The following is a 22,936-nucleotide window of genomic DNA, read 5'->3' on the forward strand; positions in this document are numbered from 1 at the left end:
AATTTGGAGGGAACAATCTTTAGCCATAGGGGCGGGGTTTTCGGGTGTTTGATTCACCCTTTCCTTACCCGCTGGCTGCAATATGGGATTGAAGTTCATTCTCTGTCCTCCGTAGTACATGCCTGTGCAAGGCAAGATTGCCTTGTGCAGGCATGTACTACGGAGGACAGAGAATGAACTTCAATCCCATATTGCAGCCAGCATGCAGCCAGCGGGTAAGGAAAGGGTGAATCAAACACCCGAAAACCCCGCCCCTATGGCTAAAGATTGTTCCCTCCAAATTCAGGTGACAGTGTCCCTTTAACAGTTTTTGTAGAGATGTGTCTGCTGCTAGAACTCTGTGTGGCATTGACCTGGTCTCTAATCTGAGCTGCTGTTAACCTGCAATTTCTGAGGCTGGTGACTCGGATAAAATTATCCTCAGAAGCAGAGGTGACTCTTGGTCTTCCTTTCCTGGGGCGGTCCTCATGTGAGCTAGTTTCTTTGTAGCGCTTGATGGTTTTTGCCACTGCACTTGGAGACACTTTCAAAGTTTGCCCAATTTTTCAGACTGACTGACCTTCATTTCTTAAAGTGATGGCCACTCGTTTTGCTTTACTTAGCTGCTTTTTTCTTGCCATAATACAAATTGTAACAGTCTATTCAGTAGGACTATCAGCTGTGTATCCACCAGACTTCTGCACAACACAACTGATGGTCCCAACACCATTTATAAGGCAAGAAATCCCACTTATTAAACCTGACAGGGCACACCTGTGAATTGAAAACCATTCCCGGTGACTACCTCTTGAAGCTCATCAAGAGAATGCCAAGAGTGTGCAAAGCAGTCATCAAAGCAAAAGGTGGCTACTTTGAAGAACCTAGAATATAAGACATATTTTCAGTTGTTTCACTCTTTTTTGTTAAGTATATAATTCCACATGTGTTAATTCATAGTTTTGATGCCTTCCGTGTGAATGTACAATTTTCATAGTCATGAAAATACAGAAAAATCTTTAAATGAGAAGGTGTGTCCAAACTTTTGATCTGTACTGTATATGTATTATTCTTATCTATTTTCAAACTCAGCCATTCAAATATTTAGGGATCCAAATATGAAAGGAAAAACGGAAGACTTGCCTTTTACATCAGTTTTACATCTTTTTTAACTGATCCATTGCTATGAGTCAATGGAAAAAAGTTAAAAAATGGAGGAAAAAAAACTGTTACAAAACAAATGTAAAACAAACGCAAAATGAATGCTACATGAAAGAAAAACAGCCCATGTAAAAATAGAAATTGACATGTTAATGCAGCCTCACTCTATACAGCGGCTTTTCTGGTTATCTGATGTTCAAAAGTGCTGCAACAATGCACCGTACCTGAATTGCCTCATTATTGATATTATTTGCACAGTATGTGGCCAGAACAGTGGGGACCCGGATGTCGAACCCCACAATCTGAATTCTCCACTGAACTTTGAGTTGGAGTTACTTACGCAGGTGGACTGTCCCCACAGAACTTCCCAATCCTCTTGGCATCATTCATCTCTCCTCCATTAAATACTGCCACATAATCATATCTGCAGTAATTGTCCCTCTCCACATCAAACTTCTCAAACCTTACTTCAATTACCTGCAATAGGAGGCAAGAAAATGAATGGAACACCCTACATATTTCAATCCATCATGTTGCACTAGTCTGTATCTTATTAGGCATCTATCCCTAATCACGTCAGCTAGAAATACTTCATTATTACAATTATGGGACTCTAAACCCATCATTACCTATCTTGTACTCCATACACATTAGGTAAAAGTCGTTCTAACCCAATTTCAGCAGGATGAACTCTCAACTCTCCTCTACCAGATGATTTTACAGAAGTGAAGGACATGGCCAGTTGGATTTCATTGGCCTATCTTTTCGTTCAATGTAGAGATAAGTCACTGCCAGAGATGTCTTGACAGTGGCTCTCATAGCGAAAAAATGAGAGCTCAGCAGAGCTGAACATTCCTGCAGATGGGGAGACACAGCTGTTGGCGGAATGACTGTTCAGTCAACTACCTAATGTGAATGGGGCCCTTTAGTAAAACATCAGATTACTAGATGTTCTGCAAGTCAAATTACTCAATCAATGAATGCTGGTGGATTTGAGCTCCGGAATCTGGTGAATTGTGAATGCAACTTTGCACTATAATGTAGACCGTGACTAAAGATCTATACAGGACAATTAATGCAATGTATCAATAATATTAGATTATATTACTCGAAAGCTTAATATAATAACGATTAGTTATAGATGTAAAATGTACATTAGCACTGCGAGGTGTAAATGTCAGGTCTTGTGGTATCACTAAGAGGTGGATATATTAAGATATGGTAACACTGAAGAAGATTGAAGATTTATGAACGTAAATGTTAGCTGTGCTGTAGCTCAAGAGTCAAGAGAGAAAACATGATATTAACACAATGTGGGAGATCACTAAGCTAAATGTGGCAGAATTCTGTAACAATGTACAATAATATTGTGGTGCACAAGGCAAATTAAATCCTCAAATATAGTAGCAGCAAGGATGGATAATAATGATAAACCATAATTTTCTATCCACAGGTGCTAAACAAGCCAAATACAATACAATATAAACGATAAACTAATGCGCGTTAATAAAATAGAACGGTCTCACCCTTTAGATGTCCTGGAAGAGCCATGCAAAGTCCTTGATTAAAAAAACTTGGGGGGGTTCTTTTGCTTAGATTTAACTGTGTCATGCCCCGTGCAAGTCTCCCGTCCTAACAAGGACTGTACCCAAGTGTGGTCCTGCTCTCACTAGTGTCTTATCATTCCCTCCCAACGTGTTTCGCCAACCAGTACAGGTGGACTCATCAAGGGAGCATCAGTAATTTTAGGAAGTTAATGTACAGTTCCAAAATATGGAGCTCTTATTAGAGGGTTAGGACAGTGACTTCAAGATGCATTATTTCCATGAACTAGGTATATACGACGTATTCAAATGTTGGACTACCCATCTATGACCCCATTTAGGACATCTAGGTATGAGGGGCCAGAACTTTGGTCCATACCAAAAGAACCTTTACTGTTATCCCCACAATTTGGTTACTGGAGGGGGTTCCCCTTCTGTGGGATGAAGATATACCCATAGCCGATACTCCACTGGAGTAGAGCACTGATTGTCTGATGGATTCCTCCCTGTGAAATATCACTATGTCTCTCCTGAATGAGCTATGGGAATATACCACTGATATGGGTCTAATACTGTAAGTGTACATACCGTGAGCGAATTATCTCACTGATGGGAGCTCTCTTTGACTGAGATCAGTACTAGTATGACCGCACTGTCCTTTGATATCAGCAAAACCCCCTATTGATTCATGTATCCATCAGGTCACTATCCTGAGCAAGATGCTGCAGCAATGACACGGCTATGAGAATTCCCTTTTAAGGATATACATGTCATCAGATCATCTCTCATTGACGTGATAATCGCTACCTACTAATGGACCTGCGATTAATCTTCTAGCCTTTATACATCATGGATAGCACCTTCCACTAATGTCTATCTCCGCCCACTATTCCATTTACGGGGAACCCCTCTGGCCCATATACATCATGGATTGTACCTCCCACTGACGCTTACCTCCACCCAATGTCCCGCTAATCACCGCCCACTGACAGGCTTCTGGGGAATCCTTCTTAGCCTATACACATCATAGATCGTACTGACGGTTACCACTGCCCCTTGTCCCAAGGTCCTAATAGATCTCACTAACAGGGCTTCACTGTTAAATAAGTATAACCATTTTTAAGTACAGGAAAGATTCTCAATTCTAAATATTTTTCTATTTTTAAGCAAAGACCGTTCCTCAGAATATAAGGAGCTATCTTAGTTTTGGTGAGTAACGCTGCAGGGACTCTCTCTCTGAATATGGATATACCAGTGACCTCGCTGGCAGTATGATCACTGCCTGTTATTTGGCCACTATGGAGAGCTTTCTTGACTGATGGATCAGCTTATCCGAGTGTTTGCTTTGTGAATCTAAATATTATCTCAGTAACAAAGCAGAGCCATAGTGAGGGTGAAGATGGCCGCTCAATTTACACAAATAGATAAGAGAATACTGACATGTCTAGAGATAGCACAATGCTAATGAGATGGGTGATGGCGCCCAAACGTGATTGGACGGTTGTGGGAGGTCAACAAGCACTGGTGAGTCAGGGGGTAACGATGTCAGATGCCATTGGGGCCTCTAAGGTGTGGTATACAGGGTATTTGAATACACATGGTATACGGCCAATGCCTTAACATTTACTCTGTGAAGCAGGCAGCATTCTGCCAACAGGAGAGCGTACCCCTCAACCTGGGCAACTCCTCAGTACCCCGAGTCATATAACTTTTCTTAGGTTCCATATTTTGAAACCGTACATTACTTCCTAAAATTACTTATGCTCCCCTGATGAAAACTCCTATGCTCATTGACGATATGCGTTGGTAGGGAATGATAAGACACTAGTGAGAGCAGGATCACCCTTGGGTACTGTCCTTGTTAGGACAGGAGACTTGCATGGGAGGGTTATCTATAAGCATAAGAACCCCCACATTTTTTAATCAAGGACATTGGATGGGTCATCCAAGACATCTTAACGGTGAGACTGTTCTATTTATTAACACGCACAGGTTTATCGTTTATACTGTATTGCATTTGGTTTGTTTAGCATGTGTGGATATTGTGCATTTTTTTTTTATTTCATATGGTATACATTATAAGTGATGGTTTATCATTAAGATCCATCCTTGCTTGCTGCTACTATATTGCATTTATTATGTGTTTCATACACTTTGTGCCCTTGTTGTCCAGGCCATCTGACTTAGTGGAAAAGGAGCATGACTTCAGGCAAAGTGGTGTAGCCAGAGATGCATCGTGCAAAGTTGCAACCAGAATTTTAGCACCAAAGGCCAGATTCATCAAGGTATTTATATCAGATTTCAGGCGCAAAACATCTTGGCCTGTTGCAAAATTTTTTTTGCAATGCAAAATTGCACAAAAAAAATTAAAACTTTTGCCATTTTCTCACGAGTCTCGGCCAGTCACGCAAAAGTGAGTGGAGCTGGGGTGGACAGTGGCATGGCAAAGCTCACCTGGTTTATTAATTCATCAAAATGTACACCTTTTTAGTGTCACAAATTGCACCAGAAATGTACTTTAGACTCTGACAGGAATAATATTTCTGGTGGAGGTGCACACTAGTTGTAATATGGGCCTAATTAGATGCATGCACCCAGGGCCGGACTGGCCATCTGGCAATTCTGGCAACTGCCAAAAGGGCCTGTCTGGTTGTGGGCTTCCTTGTCTGCTATGTTGTTAGCAGAATCTGTGTTCTCAAGACACCCATACTGTTAAGAGTTGTGATGGAGCAGAAAGTCGCTGACTCCGTCACTTACACCAGCAGGCAATGGGTATCATTCGAAATATTAGTCTTGTAGGAAATCTTGCTTTCCTCCATCCAGGGTAATATTAGTAAAATATCCCATCTGATGCTTGGGGATGGGGACAGCATGGGCCTGTGTGATTTCAAATGCCAGGGCTGAATTTCAGCCCCAGTCCATACCTGCATGCACCTCTTAATGCATAGCCATTATGACATATACTATTTGTGTGTTAATTTATTAGGCATTATGTGGGGGTTCGCTTGAGCCCTGTTCATTACGATCGGAGGCATTTTTTTATTTTTGGTGTTGAACCAATATTTGGTTTTATCATTGTAATAATAAAGGTTGTTTAATTTTGAACTATACATTCTGGTGGTTTGTCTAATTTCATTGGCAGGCCTTGTGTATTTATCTTAATGAATTAGGCACATTTCACTGAACTGGTCACTTCATTAAGACTGGCATGCAAAATGCCAGTCTTAATTAATTGAGCCCTAAGTGTATTAATTTATCATCCAGCATTAGCCACCTGTGTGCATTTTTTAAGCTGTCTAAATATTAGACAGGATTAGCAAATCTTACTTAAAGGGAGTCAGTCACGCAATATGACTGTTAAAACCAAGCACATGCGTGCAATACATTCTTTTTGTGAAAAAAAAAGTTTGGTGCCTCTTCCCAACTACCGTACTTGTTTTCCCTTCTCTCTCCACCTTCACCTTCCTTGACTGGCATTTTGGCTTTACAGTAGCCAAAGTATGGCAGAGATAGATGGAAAACGAGTAGATGGAAAGGTGCACTGAACGGTTTGGCCTTGCCAAGGGTGCACTGAGCACCTGTGATTTGTTTTAATAATCAACTTATGATGACAAACCCCTTTTAAATTAATATCTGTGGTGTTAAATGGCTTACAGTTTCTGAAGCTTATAGAGGACTGAAAGACTACCACAAGCAAAGTAAAATAATAGGCAATCCTAACAGGAGTCTGTGACCCCCTCCCACAAAAAAGCAAATTAAACTTAACATCCAATTACGTGCGAGACTTAGTGCCTATAAAAAACATACCATTTGTATTTTAACAATTGCCTTTTCTGTCTATAAAATGCAATATATTTCAATATGAAAATAGGGTGCATCCTTGGCATTGCCAAGCGCTGAGAACACAGTGGCCCCTCTGCATTAGCATGCCTCCAAGCCTTTCTATATGTTGATTGACAGCGCATGCTTGCCCAGATGAAACACTGCCTCAACTGAAACCTCCAATGTGCGCACACATACTGGCAAGGGCCAAACATGCTCACACTATAAGTGCAGACAATTATTATACAGGGAGGCGGCGAGGTACTGTGGATCAGCAAGTAACAGCTGATCTGTGTTGGTGATACCAGGTGTTGGACCACAATTCATTTTAACACAGACTCTTAATCATTAGCAAGAAAGGTGATAGGGGTAACGGTAAGAACTATACCATAGTGATTATTTTCTTGTCTCACCTGATGTTTTGGAGCTACAATATGCCATGAACAAGTAACTCCAGCAGGATAATCCCGATCTGGCCAGTTGGGTGTTTTAAAGCTTCCAGAAGGTTTGTCTAAACGGCCTCCACAGTACTGATCACCTGCAATTATATTGGTCAGTTAGGATTTTAGGCTGAATTAAGCATCCTATTATTTGGCCACCTTTGGACATCCACAGAACTGTACATCTTGTGCTTCATGTACAATGAAAGCCAAAAGAAATAACGTGAACACACTTTACATTTGCCTTTGGCATTTATTATTATTTCTTCTTATTATTATTATTATTTACTATATAATTGTCTAAGGGTCACTTCCGTCTGTCTGTCTGTCCTTCTGTCTGTCTTTCTTTCTGTCATGGATATTCATTGGTCGCGGCCTCTGTCTGTCATGGAACCCAAGTCGCTGATTGGTCTCGCCAGCTGCCTGTCATGGCTGCCGCGACCAATCAGCGACGGTCACAGTCTGATTAGTCCCTCCCTACTCCCCTGCAGTCAGTGCCCAGCGCCCGCTCCATACTCCCCGCAGTCACGGCTCACACAGGGTTAATGCCAGCGGTAACGGACCGCGTTATGCCACGGGTAACTCACTCCGTTACCGCCGCTATTAACCCTGTGTGACCAAATTTTTACTATTAAGGCTGCCTATGCAGCCTCAATAGTAAAAACATTTAATGTTAAAAATAATAAAAAAAATAACAAATCATTATATACTCACCTTCCGCCACCTTTCCGACGCTCCGGTGACTGGTCCATGCAAGCGGCAGGTTCCTGTGCTAAGGTTGGTGTGCGACAAGGACCTGCCATGACATCACGGTCATGTGACTGCGACGTCATCACAGGCCCTGCGTGCCTGCGCGAGAAGGACCTCCTATGACGTCACGGTCATGTGACCGCGACGTAATCACAGGCCCTGCACGCCTGCGCGAGAACTACTACTATGTAACTGGGCAATATACTACGTGGCTGGGCAATATATTACATCACTGGGCAATATACTACGTGGCTGGGCAATATACTATGTAACTGGGCAATATACTGCGTAACTGGGCAATATACTATGTGGCTCTTTGCTGTATACTACGTCGCTGTGCAATATACTACGTGGCTCTTTGCTGTATACTACGTCGCTGTGCAATATACTACGTGGCTCTGTGCTGTATACTATGTAACTGGGCAATATACTACATGGCTCTGTGCTGTATACTACGTAACTGGGCAATATACTACGTCACCGGGCAATATACTACGTAACTGGGCAATATACTACGTAACTGGGCTATATACTACGTGGCTGTGCAATATACTACGTCACTGGGCAATATACTACGTCACTGGGCAATATACTACGTCATTGGGCAATATACTACGTCACTGGGCAATATACTACGTGGACATGAATATTCTAGAATACCAGATGCGTTAGAATCAGGCCACATCTAGTTAATTTATACAACACCATTAATTCCATGGTGCTGTACATGAGACAGGGTTACTTCAAAATACAAATATTACTTACAGTAAACAAACTAACAATGGCAGACTGATACAGAGGGGAGAGGACCCTGCCCTTGCGGGCTTACATTCTACAGGATTATGGGGAAGGAGACAGTAGGTTTGGGGTTGCAGTAGCTCCAATGGTGTTGAGGTGGCCGTGTGGTCTTTACAGGCTGTAAGCTTCTTTAAAGAGATGGGTTTTCAGGTTCCGCTTGAAGGAGCCAAATGTGGTGGATAACTGGATGTGTTGGGGCACAGAATTCTAGAGGATGGGGGATATTCAGGAGAAGTCTTGGAGGCGATTGGATGAGGAGCGAATAAGCGTGGAGGAGAGAAGGAGGTCTTGGGAGGACCGGAGATTACGCGAGGGAAGGTATTGAGAGATTAGTATGGAAATATACGGAGGAGAAAGGTTATGGATGGCTTTGTAGGTCAGTGTTAGTAGTTTAAAGTGGATACACTGGGAAATTGGGAGCCAGTGAAAGGATTTGCAAAGAGGGGAAGCAGGAGTGTAGCGAGGAGAGAGATTAATTAGTCGGGCAGCAGAGTTAAGGACGGACTGAAGGGGTGCGAGAGTGTTAGAGGGTAGCCCACAAAGGAGGATGTTGCAGTAGTCGAGGCAAGAGATGATTAGGGCATGCACAAGCATTTTGGTAAAGTGAGGGTTGAGGAAAGGACGGATTCTGGAAATATTTTTGAGCTGGAGGCGACAGGAGGTGGCAAGAGCTTGGATGTGCGGTTTCAAGGACAGGGCAGAGTCCAGGGTTTCTCCGAGGCAGTGGATTACCTGGACGAGGGAATGTGTGAATTCATTTATTGTGATAGATAGATCAGGTAGGGAAGATGTGCAAGATGGAGGAAAGATAATTTGTTTGGTTTTGTCCACATTGAGTTTGAGGAAGCGAGAGGAGAAGAAGGAGGATATGGCTGATAGACACTCTGGGATTCTGGACAGCAGAGAGGTGACATCTGAGCCAGAGAGGTAGATCTGAGTGTCATCAGCATATAGATGGTACTGGAAGCTATAGGACTTTATGACTTTATGAGTTGTCCCAGGCAGGAGGGAGTTAAAGGTCTTGAACAACTGTTTGGGGTTGTGGGGTAAAGAAGATAGGAGGGATGTGAAACAGGCCTGTTTAGCAGAGGTGAGAGCTGATTTGAATGCGAGTGTTGCTTGTTTGAGTGCAGTGAAATCATCTTGTGAATGCATTTTCTTCCAACATCGTTCTGCAATTCTGGATACTTGCCGAAGCTTTTTAGTGATGTTATTGTGCCAGGGTTGTCTACTGATTCGTTGCACTCTGCTATGTATTACAGGGGCGACCGAGTCGATGGCTGAAGTGAGAGTGGCACTGTAGAAACTAGTGGCAGTGTCTGTGTCGTGGAGTGAAGCTATGGAGGCAATAAGCTATCAGTGACAGCTCTAAGCTGTTAAGACTAACTTCCTGACTCTTGGTGATCTAGTTGGTGGCTTTTGGCCCATGTAACTTGATCTTGACCCAGCTTATATATTCTTCTGATGACTGCCTTGTTGTCAGCATCCAAACTTGGTTTTGACTACTGTTATCCTGCTGTCTTTATGTCAAACCATTCCCTTTTTCAGGAGACATAACACCCATGTGGCTAAACTCCAGCTATACACTGCACTTGTTACACTAGTCCTAGTTGCTGTTGTGTTCTCCTTGCCCCCATGTTACCAGGTAATCAGTTTAGGAAAGAAAACTTTTTGGAAATTTTCTTTGAGCAACAAAGTAAGAGAGTATGACAAATTAAAAGGAAAGAGGGAAGTTATAAATTAAAAACACAATATTCATTTTAATTCAGGACCTATAGGCATAGAGACAATAGTGAATAGGTATCTAGTGTAAGGAATATTATACAATACCTCTTTCATTGGGCGCAGCTGCGGAATACATTGCTATAAAGCCATTCCCTGCTGTGTTAGCATCTGACACCATCTGGACCAACATCTTATTGCTGTTTGATACAAGAGCGCCTGGTCTAAACGTGCCACAGAATCTTCCGATGCGTTGTCCATTAGCATGTCCATTATAAACATCCACAAAGTCATATCGGCATAGATTGTCATTCTCCAAATCAATAAAGCGGAAAGAAAGGACAACAACCTTACCCTCAGGTACCTGTAAAAAATAATGCAATACAGATGGATGCAACCAACTACAGAAGATTTATGGCAGATGAACTCTGAACTTGAAAGTAAAATAAATCCTAGGTCAAATAACCTATGACAGAATTCTGTGGTAATAGAAGCGTAAACCTGTCCACCTATAATCTGGGCCAGGAACAGCTATACAGAGCATCTCCAAAGAGCTGGAGGACCTTTAACGTCCTGGTACTGCAGATGTAATACATATGTAATATACAGCATTTAATGCTTTATTTCCCCTATGATGGCGCTGCAGGGGAGCTGAACACTTACCGCCAGATTCAGGCTTATCACTGGATAGTAGCAGCAAGATATGCTGCCATCTGCTTATTGTAGGGCGACCATTCAAATTAAAAGAAATTATTCACATCAGTCTACTCCATTTAAAGAGGTTATTTAATCTTGTAATGAGATGGTATATAACTAGGATACACTATGCCATCACATCGGGTATGGTCTCATAGCTCCCGACAGTCCTGTCCAGTATTCTGTGGAGCTGTCCTGACTTCCACTAGGATACTGTAGAAGGATGAGTTTCCCCCTAAAATAATTAACCTTATAGTTATCAATGGAGGAACTCTCCTTACACCTCTATTGAGGTCTGATATTAACTATTATCACCGAAGAGAATTGCTGTGGTCTGCCCTATTGGAACAAGCATGTGGGCATGATAGCATGTACATAGACAGACGGTCGGTCTTGAATAAGTCAAGTAAACGACTTCAGATGTTTGCAAAACTGATCTGTGTTTATGAGGAATCCCTGTGTAAGAATCCCCAAATTTCCACTGCCAGTGTTGTGTGACTAATGTGCAGAGAGTGTGTGCCTTACAGACACAACTGGCAGAGAACGATCAGTATCATGTGGACAGAGAAAAGCTGGTTGCTAGGCTTGAATCACAACTTCTCGATATGAAAAACCATCAAGCGTTACAAAGAAACTGGCTCACACGAGGACCGCCCGAGGAAAGGAAGACCAAGAGTCACCTCTGCTTCTGAGGATAAGTTTATCCGAGTCACCAGCCTCAGAAATCGCAGGTTAACAGCAGCTCAGATTAGAGACCAGGTCAATGCCACACAGAGTTCTAGCAGCAGACACATCTCTACAACAACTGTTAAGAGGAGACTTTGTGCAGCAGGCCTTCATGGTAAAATAGCTGCTAGGAAACCACTGCTAAGGACAGGCAACAAGCAGAAGAGACTTGTTTGGGCTAAAGAACACAAGGAATGGACATTAGACCAGTGGAAATCTGTGCTTTGGTCTGATGAGTCCAAATTTGAGATCTTTGGTTCCAAACACCGTGTCTTTGTGCGACGCAGAAAATGTGAACAGATGGACTCTACATGCCTGGTTCCCACCGTGAAGCATGGAGGAAGAGGTGTGATGGTGTGGCGGTGCTTTGCTGGTGACACTGTTGGGGATTTATTCAAAATTGAAGGCATACTGAACCAGCATGGCTACCACAGCATTTTGCAGCGGCTTGCTATTTTATCCGGTTTGCGTTTAGTTGGACCATCATATATTTTTCAACAGGAGAATTACCCCAAACACACCCCCAGGCTGTGTAAGGGCTATTTGACCAAGAAGAAGAGTGATGGGGTGCTACGCCAGATGACCTGGCCTCCACAGTCACTAGACCTGAACCTAATCGAGATGGTTTGGGGTGAACTGGACCACAGAGTGAAGGCAAAAGGGCCAACAAGTGCTAAGCATCTCTAGGAACTCCTTCAAGATTGTTAGAAGACCATTCCCGGTGACTACCTCTTGAAGCTCATCAAGAGAATGCCAAGAGTGTGCAAAGCAGTCATCAAAGCAAAAGGTGGCTACTTTGAAGAACCTAGAATATAAGACATAATTTCAGCTGTTCAGCACACTTTTTTGTCAAGTATATAATTCCACATGTGGTAATTCATAGTTTTGATGCCTTCAGTGTGAATGCACAATTTTCATAGTCATGAAAATACAGAAAAATCTTTAAATGAGAAGGTGTGTCCAAACTTTGGGTCTGTACTATATATATATATATATATATATATATATATATATATATACAGTATATATATATACACACAATATACATATATATATCTACTATATAATTGTCTAAGGGTCACTTCCGTCTGTCCTTCTGTCTGTAACGGTTATTCGTTCGCCGATTGGTCTCGCCAGCTGCATGTCATGGCTGCTGTGACCAATCAGCGACGCGCACAGTCCGGAAGAAAATGGCCGCTCCTTACTCCCCGCACTCACTGCCCGGCGCCCGCATACACCCCTCCGCTCACCGCTCACACAGGGTTAATGCAGGCGGTAACGGACCGCGTTATGCCGCGGGTAACGCGCTCCGTTACCGCTGCTATTAACCCTGTGTGACCAAGTTTTTTACTATTGACGCAGCCTATGCAGCATCAATAGTAAAACCATCTAATGTTAAAAATAATAAAAAAAATAAAAAATGATTATATACTCACCTACGCCGCCTTTCCCGCTCCTCGCGATGCAACCGGCACGTTCCGTTTTCACGGATGGTCTGGCAGAAGGACCTGCCGTGACGTCACGGTCATGTGACCGCAACGTCATCACAGGCCCTGCGCGTCTGCGAGAGCAGGACCTGCCGTGACGTCACAGTCATGTGACCGCGACGTCATCACAGGCCCTACGCGCCTGCGCGAGCAGGCTGGGACCGGAAGCTGCCGCCTGTACCTCGCACAGGCGACAGAACTACAAGTATGGTGAGTTATGTTAGAACTACAAGGGGCCCTCGGATCGGAAGGTGAGTATGTTTATTTTTTATTTTTTAACCTGTGACATACGTGGCTAGGCAATATACTATGTGGCTGGGCAATATACTACGTGGCTCTGTGCTGTATACTACATCGCTGTGCAATATACTGCGTGGCTCTGTGCTGTATGATACATCACTGAGCAATATACTACGTGGCTGGACAATATACTACATGGCTGGGCAATATACGACGTCGCTGGGCAATATACTACGTCACTGGGCAATATACTACGTGGCTGGGCAATATACTACATGGCTGGGCAATATACTACGTGGCTGGCCAATATACTACGTGGCTGGCCAATATACTACGTGGCTGGGCAATATACTACGTCACTGGGCAATATACTAAGTCACTGGGCAATATAATACGTCACTGAGCAATACACTACGTGGCTGAGCAATATACTACGTGGCTGGGCAATATACTACGTGGCTGGGCAATATACTACGTGGCTGGGCAATATACTACGTGGCTGGGCAATATACTACGTAGCTGGGCAATATACTAAGTCACTGGGCAATATACTACGTCACTGGGCAATATACTACGCAGCTGGGCAATATACTACGTACCTGGGCAATATACTACGTCACTGGGCAATATACTACGTGTCTGACCAATATACTACGTGGACCGTGCAATATACTACGTGGACATGCATATTCTAGAATACCCGATGCGTTAGAATCTGGCCACCATCTAGTGTATATATATATATATATATATATATATATATATAGTTTAAAGTAAATGCACACTGGCGCTACACTAATTAAAAAGAAGAAAAGGGGGAACAATCTAAAAACCTGAGCTGCTGGTGAAGGAACAGGGTCTGTAGTGATGATTCAGCGTGGCTACACTTGCTCCCAAGGAGTGTTCAGTAGTCGGTCCAGCAAAGACGTGCTTTCACCCGCTGCAATCCTCCTCACTGGCCACGGGAAGTTGGACAAAACTGCCTGCCTGTTTTGTCCAACTTCCCGTGGCCAGTGAGGAGGATTGCAGCGGGTGAAAGCCCTCACACTACCTCCCAGCTGCACGTCTTTGCTGGACCGACTACTGAACACTCCTTGGGAGCAAGTGTAGCCACGCTGAATCATCACTACAGATCTACTCAGTAAGTGTGTGTGTGTGCTAAGTATCTCTCTGTTTGAGACATAGTGAAGGTCCCCACTGTGACTGGCACTGCTGTATTGTTCTCAGACTTGTGTATTTGCATACCCCTGTTCTTTTTCCTTTTGTGCAAGCAGCAATTTGTCATGTGTTTAGTTTCACTTTCACTTTTACAGCGCAGGTGATAGCTTTTATATACTTTACACCTTTGTATATATATATATATATTTATTTATATTTATAGTCGCCAGCTTAGGTATAAATATATATGTATGTTATAGACTGCAGACTTGTGTGGGTGTAGTAAATATTCTTTATTTTTACACCGTTTTGTCTCAGTTAGTATATAGTATAAGGAAAAGATAACGTTGAGGCATATTTAGTGGATATTAATTATTAATAATCAAGTCCGGCAATAATAGTTAATATCGGACGACCTCAATAGAGGTGTAAGGAGAGTTCCTCCATTGATAACTATAAGGTTAATTATTTTAGGGGGAAACTTATCCTTCTACAGATACACTATGCCACTACATTGGTGGTGGTCCCATAGCTCCCAACAGTCCTGTCCAGTATTCTGTGGAACTGTCCTGACTTTCACTAGGATACACTATGCCACTACATTGGTAGTGGTCCCATAGCTCCCAATCGTGCTATCCAGAATTCAAAGGGATTATCCCGATTTCCACTCACTCTTTCAGTGCAAAGTCTTCTCTCATCCTTGTAGGGTGGGGCCAGCAGCTTACATCAATGAAATAAACTATTTTCTTCTTTTCTTGAGATCTGATCTCCCCAGGAACCACAGCCTACATCATTGCAGGCAGCAGCTAAAGCTATGAGCCAAAGCCTATCCTGACATGCATTGGAGGATTTTCTATACTTGAAGCTGCATTGCAGGCTCTGAACCCACATGCAGATTACACTGTTAGGGCTCATACTTGCGCAAAACTCGGATGAGTCTCGCATGGCAATACCCGGCACTGCACCTGGCACAGAGGAGCGTAGCATACAGCTGCATGTATTCCTATGCGGCCGCACGCTCCGATCTGAGTGCTGGCAGCAGCGCAGGGTATTAACATGCGAGACTCATCCGAGTTTCGCGCAAGTGAGTATGAGCCCTTAGATGGAGTTATGTGGCGCTCCAGGGTCCTGGTCATCACAGTGGTATTGCTTTATTCCCCGGGGAGAGTGATGCTACGTTTGGAGGCAAGGAAGGATAACTGCATCCAGGTACCACAAACATGCAACATTTCACACTCCAGGCCAACAGGGGGAGCTTTTGATCCTACTTACTAGGTGACTCCCCATATATATATAACTGGTAGTCTGTAGGGAAAATGAGTTAGTTCCAGACAGGAGTCAGTTCCTGACACAGTCAGTTCCAGACATCCGTCTGAGGAGGACAGAGGGTCCAAGGAGCTGTGCATGCCCACAGAGCTGCAGCTCCCAGAAAGAGACATTTGAAGGACGAATTGTTTGCAGCGAGCGTGCAGGAGAGGAAGCACAGGAGAGGATATCAGGAGGGGATCAGCCCCGAGGAGGCTACCTCCTTCTGAGGCGCAGAGACCGGTAGCCGGAACACCGAGGTTGTAAGGACCTCTATGATTTACATCAGAGACCGGCAGGACAGCTGAACTCTACGTTACCTGTCCGACCTAACACCCAGAAGGCACGTGACAACCTTAGAGGCTGGGGCATGCTAGAGTCCCCATAAACCGCCTCAAGTCACCAATCATATGGGTATGTCATATCCAATCTGCGGGACAGAGAGAGATTACATCTGTGAGGACCTTATGAGAATGAGAAGCTTAGCAGTAAGGGACTACACCACCACGGTGCTAGAGGAAAGGCTTTTGTTCTCCACCTGGACTTGCCTCCAAACCGGCCGGACTCTGCCTGCCCTGTGGTCTGGTGCTCTGGACTGTGGATGCTGAAGTCTTCAGTAAAGGTAAAGAGACTACAACCATGTCTCCTCGTTCTTCTCTGTGCCACTCACCATTCACCATCTATACACCGGGAAGCCCTGGGGATACACTTCACCTGTGGGAAGTTATATCATCTAGCTGCCATAACATCACCCCAGCGGACCCCTTAAAGCAGCGTCGGTCACCCTGACCAAATACCACAGGTGGTGTCACGAACATAAGGAAAATAAAGGAAAAAGGCCAGCTCACCAAGCAACCACCGCAGGTGCACGGAACTCCACGCTGATCAACTAGGTCAAATCCAAGGAAAACAAAAAACTTGTTTCAGCTCCATGATAAAATTCAGGCTTTGTAACTTTATGAAATCCTGTTTAAAAGCAGTGGCTGTAAAGCCCTCCAAAGGCACATGGGAAAAGCGAGCGACGCTTTTCGATCCGAAAGGATCTTTATCCAAGCTTGGATAAAGATCTTTTCGGATCGAAACGCGTCGCTCGCTTTTCCCGTGTGCCTTTGGAGGGCTTTACTGTCACGAACATAAACCTTATCCCTTTAAAGACCTTTCCCTTTTATACGGACGTCCCAGGGCCACGGACCGCGTCAGCCACCGTGACATCCCCCTGTGAACACCAGACCCGGTACCGAGTACCCCTAGCCCTAACGGGGCGCTCCAGTTACATCTGTACATAGGAGTGTATTTACATGTCCCTGAATTGTAGAGGGAAAATAAAAGTCTTATTTTTTTTTCTATAAGATAACTAAAAAATAATGAAAGCCAGTTGCAAAAATTGAATTTTCTCTTCTTGTGATCTGGTCTACCCGGGGATTGAAACCACAACATGTATCATTGTACGCAGCAGCTAAAGCAATGAGCAACAGCTTACACTAACATGATTGGGGGGATTTTCCGTATTTGAATCTGCATTGCAGGCTCTAAATACACCGACAGATTATACATAGATTGGTACATAGAGATACATCTGCATACATTAGTGTATTTCTATGTCCCTGTTGTTTTAGAGGGAAAATAAGTCAGATTTTTTCTTGCTGAAAAATACTAAAAAATGATGAAATATATATATTTATATAGATATATATATATATATATATATATTTGTTTTTTAATGCGCTTTAAAAAAATAAAAAGAAATAAATAAACATCACAAACTATCAAATAACACAGACATTTGATGCCCATGTAATCGGAACAATCCGCACAACACAGTGATAAGATTATTTAAGGTGATTTGTAAGTTACATAATAAAACCATTTAAAAAATGTAAACAGAAAGTAGCGCAAACGCTGCGTTTTCTGTACTTTTTTTGTATGTTTTTTGCAAGTGTCTGCATCACACAATGCAATAACAAACTTCTCTGATATACTATTGTGTGTTTGCTGCACTTCTTTTATGCCTTTTCCCCTTTTGATGCATTTTTGTTGCATACGTAGAACAGCATTTTTTATGCTTTTTTAATAATACAGAAAAGCTTTGATTCTGCATTTAAAACTGCTACAGCTTTTTTTTACATGTATTATTTTCAGGCTCTACATAGAAGCTAATGAAATCACATCCACTTCGCTTGGATATTTAGGCTGTGTTCACATCTAGCTTAAATGTTGCGTTGTTAGTGCTGCTTTTTCTGCACAGAAATGTAGTCTATGTTTAACAGTCCTAGCAAAGTGGATGTGATTTCTTGAAAACTGCGCCCACTGTGACACTGACGGCTGCTCATCTGGGAGGTTTGCTTTTTTTCTCTTTAAGCTTCTACTATGTGGAGCCTATTTTATTTTACTGCCGAATCAAAGCTTTTCTCTACTATAAAAACACATTAAAAGTGTTTCTTCACATCTGCAACAAAAAATTGAATCATATAAGGGTAAAACACATAAAAATATATAGCAAAAGTGCATTAATCAGACAAGGTTGTTATTTCGTAATTTGGAGCAGTCACCTGCAGAAGACAAAAAACCACAGTATTTATGCAACGTGAACATGGCCTTACAGATACCAAAAAGCCAGATATCATATATTGAAGCTTTCATAAAAAAAAGAACATTTTGGCTGCAACAACTATGAACGAATGAACAAAAAAAAAAAAAAACTAGAGATGAGCATGACTTACAGATGACGTCACACCAGCCCTGGCTAATCAAAAGGCATGCCGAGGATGCCTTAAGGTAAGAGATTCGCAATCCTCCTGTTCAGTCACCAGATACTACTGAACTGGACACTGAACCAGAGTCCCGAGAGTCGATCCACTCATCTCTAGTTCCAACTGTCCCATATACAGCAGGCAGTGCTTGCTTTGGGTCTATGTCCTGAATTCTTGGGAGTCTACTAAATGTTCCTCACTGCCAGTGCCCCTCTGACATCTCCTAATGCCATTGTCAAAATAAATGGTAAATGGGACTGGCTAGGGACGTGGTCAAAATTGCATACAGCATGATTTGTTCCTCTTTCTTTTCTGTAAAAGTTGGGAGGCACGGTGGTCCAACCACTGGAATTTGCTATGATCCTGAGAATGAGAAGAGGGCTTGGATCGAGAGGGTGCCACTATGCAAAAAAACCAGTGATGATTATATACTGCTATGCCCATTCATTCTCAGAATCAGTGTGAATCTTGACAGGTCAGACCCCCCCCACCAATGATAAAGTGATGGCATATCCTATCAAAATATAACTTCATACAATTTAAAAAACCCTTTTAAAGAGTAGTGGTTACCTGATTCACGCTACTCATTTCACAGGTAGAATGAAGTAGAGCCTGGCTGCACAATTGCAGCCAGGACGTCTTTCTCAGTAACATTCCTGCCATTCAGAAAAAAATAAAGCTTAAAGGGAATCTGTCATTAGGATCAACCCTCCTCAGCCGTCTATATGGGCATGTAGGTTATAGGAAGCTGAATAAAATGATACCTTGATATCTGTGACCTGATGTCTTATTCCAGAGAAATCCACATGCTTCTTATACAGGGGCTTCTGACAAAATTAGAATATCATCAAAAAGTGAAACTCATATATTATATAGAGTCATTACAAACAGAGTGATCTGTTTCAAGTGTTTATTATTTCTGTTAATGTTGATGATTATGGCTTATAGCCAATGAAAACCAAAAAGTCATTATCTCAGTAAATTAGAAAAATTAACAGAAAACACCTGCAAAGGTAATGACTCTATATAATATATGAGTTTCACTTTTTGTATTGACGAACTGAAATAAATTAATTTTTTGATGATATTCTAATTTTGTGAGAAGTACCTGTATGTGGATGAACTATTCATGACGTGAGGGGTACACGTGACTCATGACCGCCTTACCATCAGCCTAAAACACCCCCCCCCCCTTTTTTCACTTTAAAAAAGGATACACCTGACTTATTAAAAACTTAACAATCAAACTAAAACCCAAATAACTGACATGATACTGATTTTGGATTAAATGGCCACAGCAGCCTTTTTATTAAACATAAAATTACAAACATTTCAATAATATCCCCCCTCCCGAGGAGGGGTGGTCCTCGAAGCCTCAAAAATAACACAACATATATGCAAAGATGTTTAACCTTGGCCTCCAGGCTTAGTCTTACCCCCAGCCTCTACGCACCAGCAGCTCGGGGGCAGATAATGACCAAATCCGGCCAAACCAACCGACTACCAAACCCTTTAATCATCCCTTCCACGGGATGATCTACCACATCCACTCGAATCCACTTTAGGGGAGTCCAGGACCACTAGAGATCCCCCCCCCTTACAATCCACCAGTCCCACTTTTCACCAACTTCGAGGACCTCCCTCCCCTGCCACACTGCCATGACATATTTCAACTTCTCTCTGCTAAACCCAAATTAGATGCCAGTTTCACCTGCAAAAAATAAAGGGAAGGGTGGGTGGGAGCTTCGTCCGCTTTCTAAGAATGAGGTAACTATAACGGTTACCTCCAAAGAATGGCGGACTTTTCGGCGTCCAATCATTGTGTCCCACCTCCCATCCTCCAGTCCCGCCCCCTCCCAGGCTAACACACTCCCCTTCTTTTCAAAAGCTGCATAAACCCAAATTTAACCCCGCATTGCCCCAATAACCTAAAGGCTCCTAACATTCCCACGCTACCCCGTCATGTTGGCGTCCCTTGAGGGCCAGGGGCCCAGTACGGCCATTCTGGACTATGGGCCAGACATTGAACTGCATGATAAGCTTCCTCCAGACATTATTTTATATGAAAGGAAGAGTTACCAGTGTGATGTGTAATGGCTTTTCTCTGCTCCACATGACTCATGACCGCCTTACCTGTCATGATTCCCAATGGCAGGGACATGGGCAAAAACAGGACTAGCTCTAGGAAGATGGAATCTAAGCTGACCGCGATGCTGAACCTAACGCACAACTACCAGTGGCCGGGGAACGTACCTGCGTTTTATCCCTAGACGTCTCGCACCAGCCGGAGATCTAGCTACCCCTAATAGAGGAAACACAGACCTGGCTTGCCTCCAGAGAAAACCCCAAAGTAATAGTAGCCCCCAACATATAATGACGGTTAGTTAAGAAGAAAACACATACGCAGTATGAATACAGGTTCAGCAAAGAGAGGCCCACTAACTAGATAGCAGAAAATACAAAAGTGGACTTCGCGGTCAACTCAAAACCCTACAAAATACCATCCTGAAATGACTTTAAACTCCGGTATCAACTCATGACACCGGAGTGGTCATTTCAGTTCACTAGAGCTTCCAGCAGCAAGATTCATATAAATGCACGCTGGACAAAAGGTACAAATGATCAAACTTATCTGACTCAGCAGACTTGGAGCAGGTAGCAAGTAACAGAGGAGCTCTGGTAACATTGATAGCCGGCAAGTAAATGAGTGAGAAGCCAGACTATATAGGAAACTCCCATTTCCTGATGGGAGCAGGTGCACTGGAGATAGAAGACAGAAGTCAACCAGTACCACCAGTAGCCACCAGAGGGAGCCCACAAACAGAATCCACAACAGTATCCCCCCCTTGAGGAGGGGGCACCGAACCCTCATGAGAACCACCAGGGCGATCAGGACGAGCCCTATGAAAGGCGCGAACCAAATCAGAGGCATGAACATCAGAGGCAGTCACCCAAGAATTATCCTCCTGACCGTATCCCTTCCATTTAACCAAATATTGAAGTCTCCGTCTGGAAATGCGAGAGTCCAAAATCTTCTCCACAACATACTCCAATTCACCCTGCACCAACACAGGAGCAGGAGGCTCAACAGAAGGAACAACCGGTATCTCGTACCTCCGCAACAAAGACCGATGGAAGACATTATGAATAGTGAAAGATGCCGGTAGGTCCAAACGAAACGATACAGGATTAAGAATCTCCAAAATCTTATAAGGACCTATGAACCGAGGTTTAAACTTAGGAGAAGAGACCTTCATAGGGACAAAACGAGAAGATAACCACACCAAGTCCCCAACGCGAAGACGATTACCAGCACGACGATGACGATTAGCAAACTGCTGAGTCTTCTCCTGGGACAACTTCAAGTTGTCCACCACATGACTCCAAATCTGGTGCAATCTATCCACCATAGTGTCCACTCCAGGACAATCCGAAGATTCCACCTGACCAGATGAAATACGAGGGTGAAACCCCGAATTGCAGAAGAAAGGAGAAACCACAGTGGCAGAACTAGCCCGATTATTAAGGGCAAACTCCGCCAACGGCAAAAAGGCGACCCAGTCATCCTGATCAGCAGACACAAAACACCTCAAATAAGTCTCCAAGGTCTGATTAGTACGCTCTGTCTGGCCATACGTCTGAGGATGGAAAGCAGACGAAAAAGACAAATCAATGCCCATCCTGGCACAGAACGCCCGCCAAAATCTAGACACAAATTGGGATCCCCTGTCAGAAACGATGTTTTCCGGGATACCATGTAGACGAACCACATTCTGAAAAAATAGAGGAACCAACTCCGATGAAGAAGGCAACTTGGGCAAGGGTATCAAATGAACCATTTTAGAAAAACGGTCACACACCACCCAGATGACGGTCATTTTCTGAGAAACAGGGAGATCCGAAATAAAGTCCATAGAGATGTGCGTCCAAGGCCTCTTCGGAATAGGCAAGGGCAACAACAATCCACTAGCCCGAGAACAACAAGGCTTGGCCCGAGCACAAACATCACAAGACTGTACAAAAGTACGCACATCCCGAGACAGGGAAGGCCACCAGAAGAACCTGGCCACCAAATCTCTGGTACCAAAGATTCCAGGGTGGCCTGCCAACACAGAAGAATGAACTTCCAAGATGACTCTACTGGTCCACTCATCTGGAACAAACAGTCTCCCAGGCGGACAACGATCAGGCCTATCCACTTGAAACTCCTGCAAAGCACGTCGCAAGTCTGGAGAGACAGCAGACAATATCACCCCATCCTTAAGGATACCCGTAGGCTCAGAATCACCAGGGGAGTCAGGCTCAAAACTCCTAGAAAGGGCATCTGCCTTCACATTTTTTGAACCTGGTAGATATGAGAC

At 43.4% G+C, this 22,936-nt stretch overlaps 1 protein-coding gene across 1 annotated transcript in view; it reads right to left on the reverse strand.

Annotated features, from left to right (window-relative positions):
• Positions 1-22,936, reverse strand: part of PCOLCE2 (procollagen C-endopeptidase enhancer 2) — a 119,081-nt gene that overhangs the window by 44,659 nt on the left and 51,486 nt on the right. Inside the window, exons 3-5 of the mRNA XM_077290800.1 lie at positions 10,322-10,577; positions 6,917-7,041; positions 1,478-1,614 (exon numbers count right to left, since the gene is read on the reverse strand). Coding sequence (XP_077146915.1) covers positions 1,478-1,614; positions 6,917-7,041; positions 10,322-10,577 — 518 coding nt within the window. The remainder of the gene's footprint in view (positions 1-1,477; positions 1,615-6,916; positions 7,042-10,321; positions 10,578-22,936) is intronic.

The sequence above is a fragment of the Ranitomeya variabilis genome, chromosome 2 (genome assembly GCF_051348905.1).
Source record: "Ranitomeya variabilis isolate aRanVar5 chromosome 2, aRanVar5.hap1, whole genome shotgun sequence".
NCBI classification, from domain to species: Eukaryota; Metazoa; Chordata; class Amphibia; order Anura; family Dendrobatidae; genus Ranitomeya; species Ranitomeya variabilis.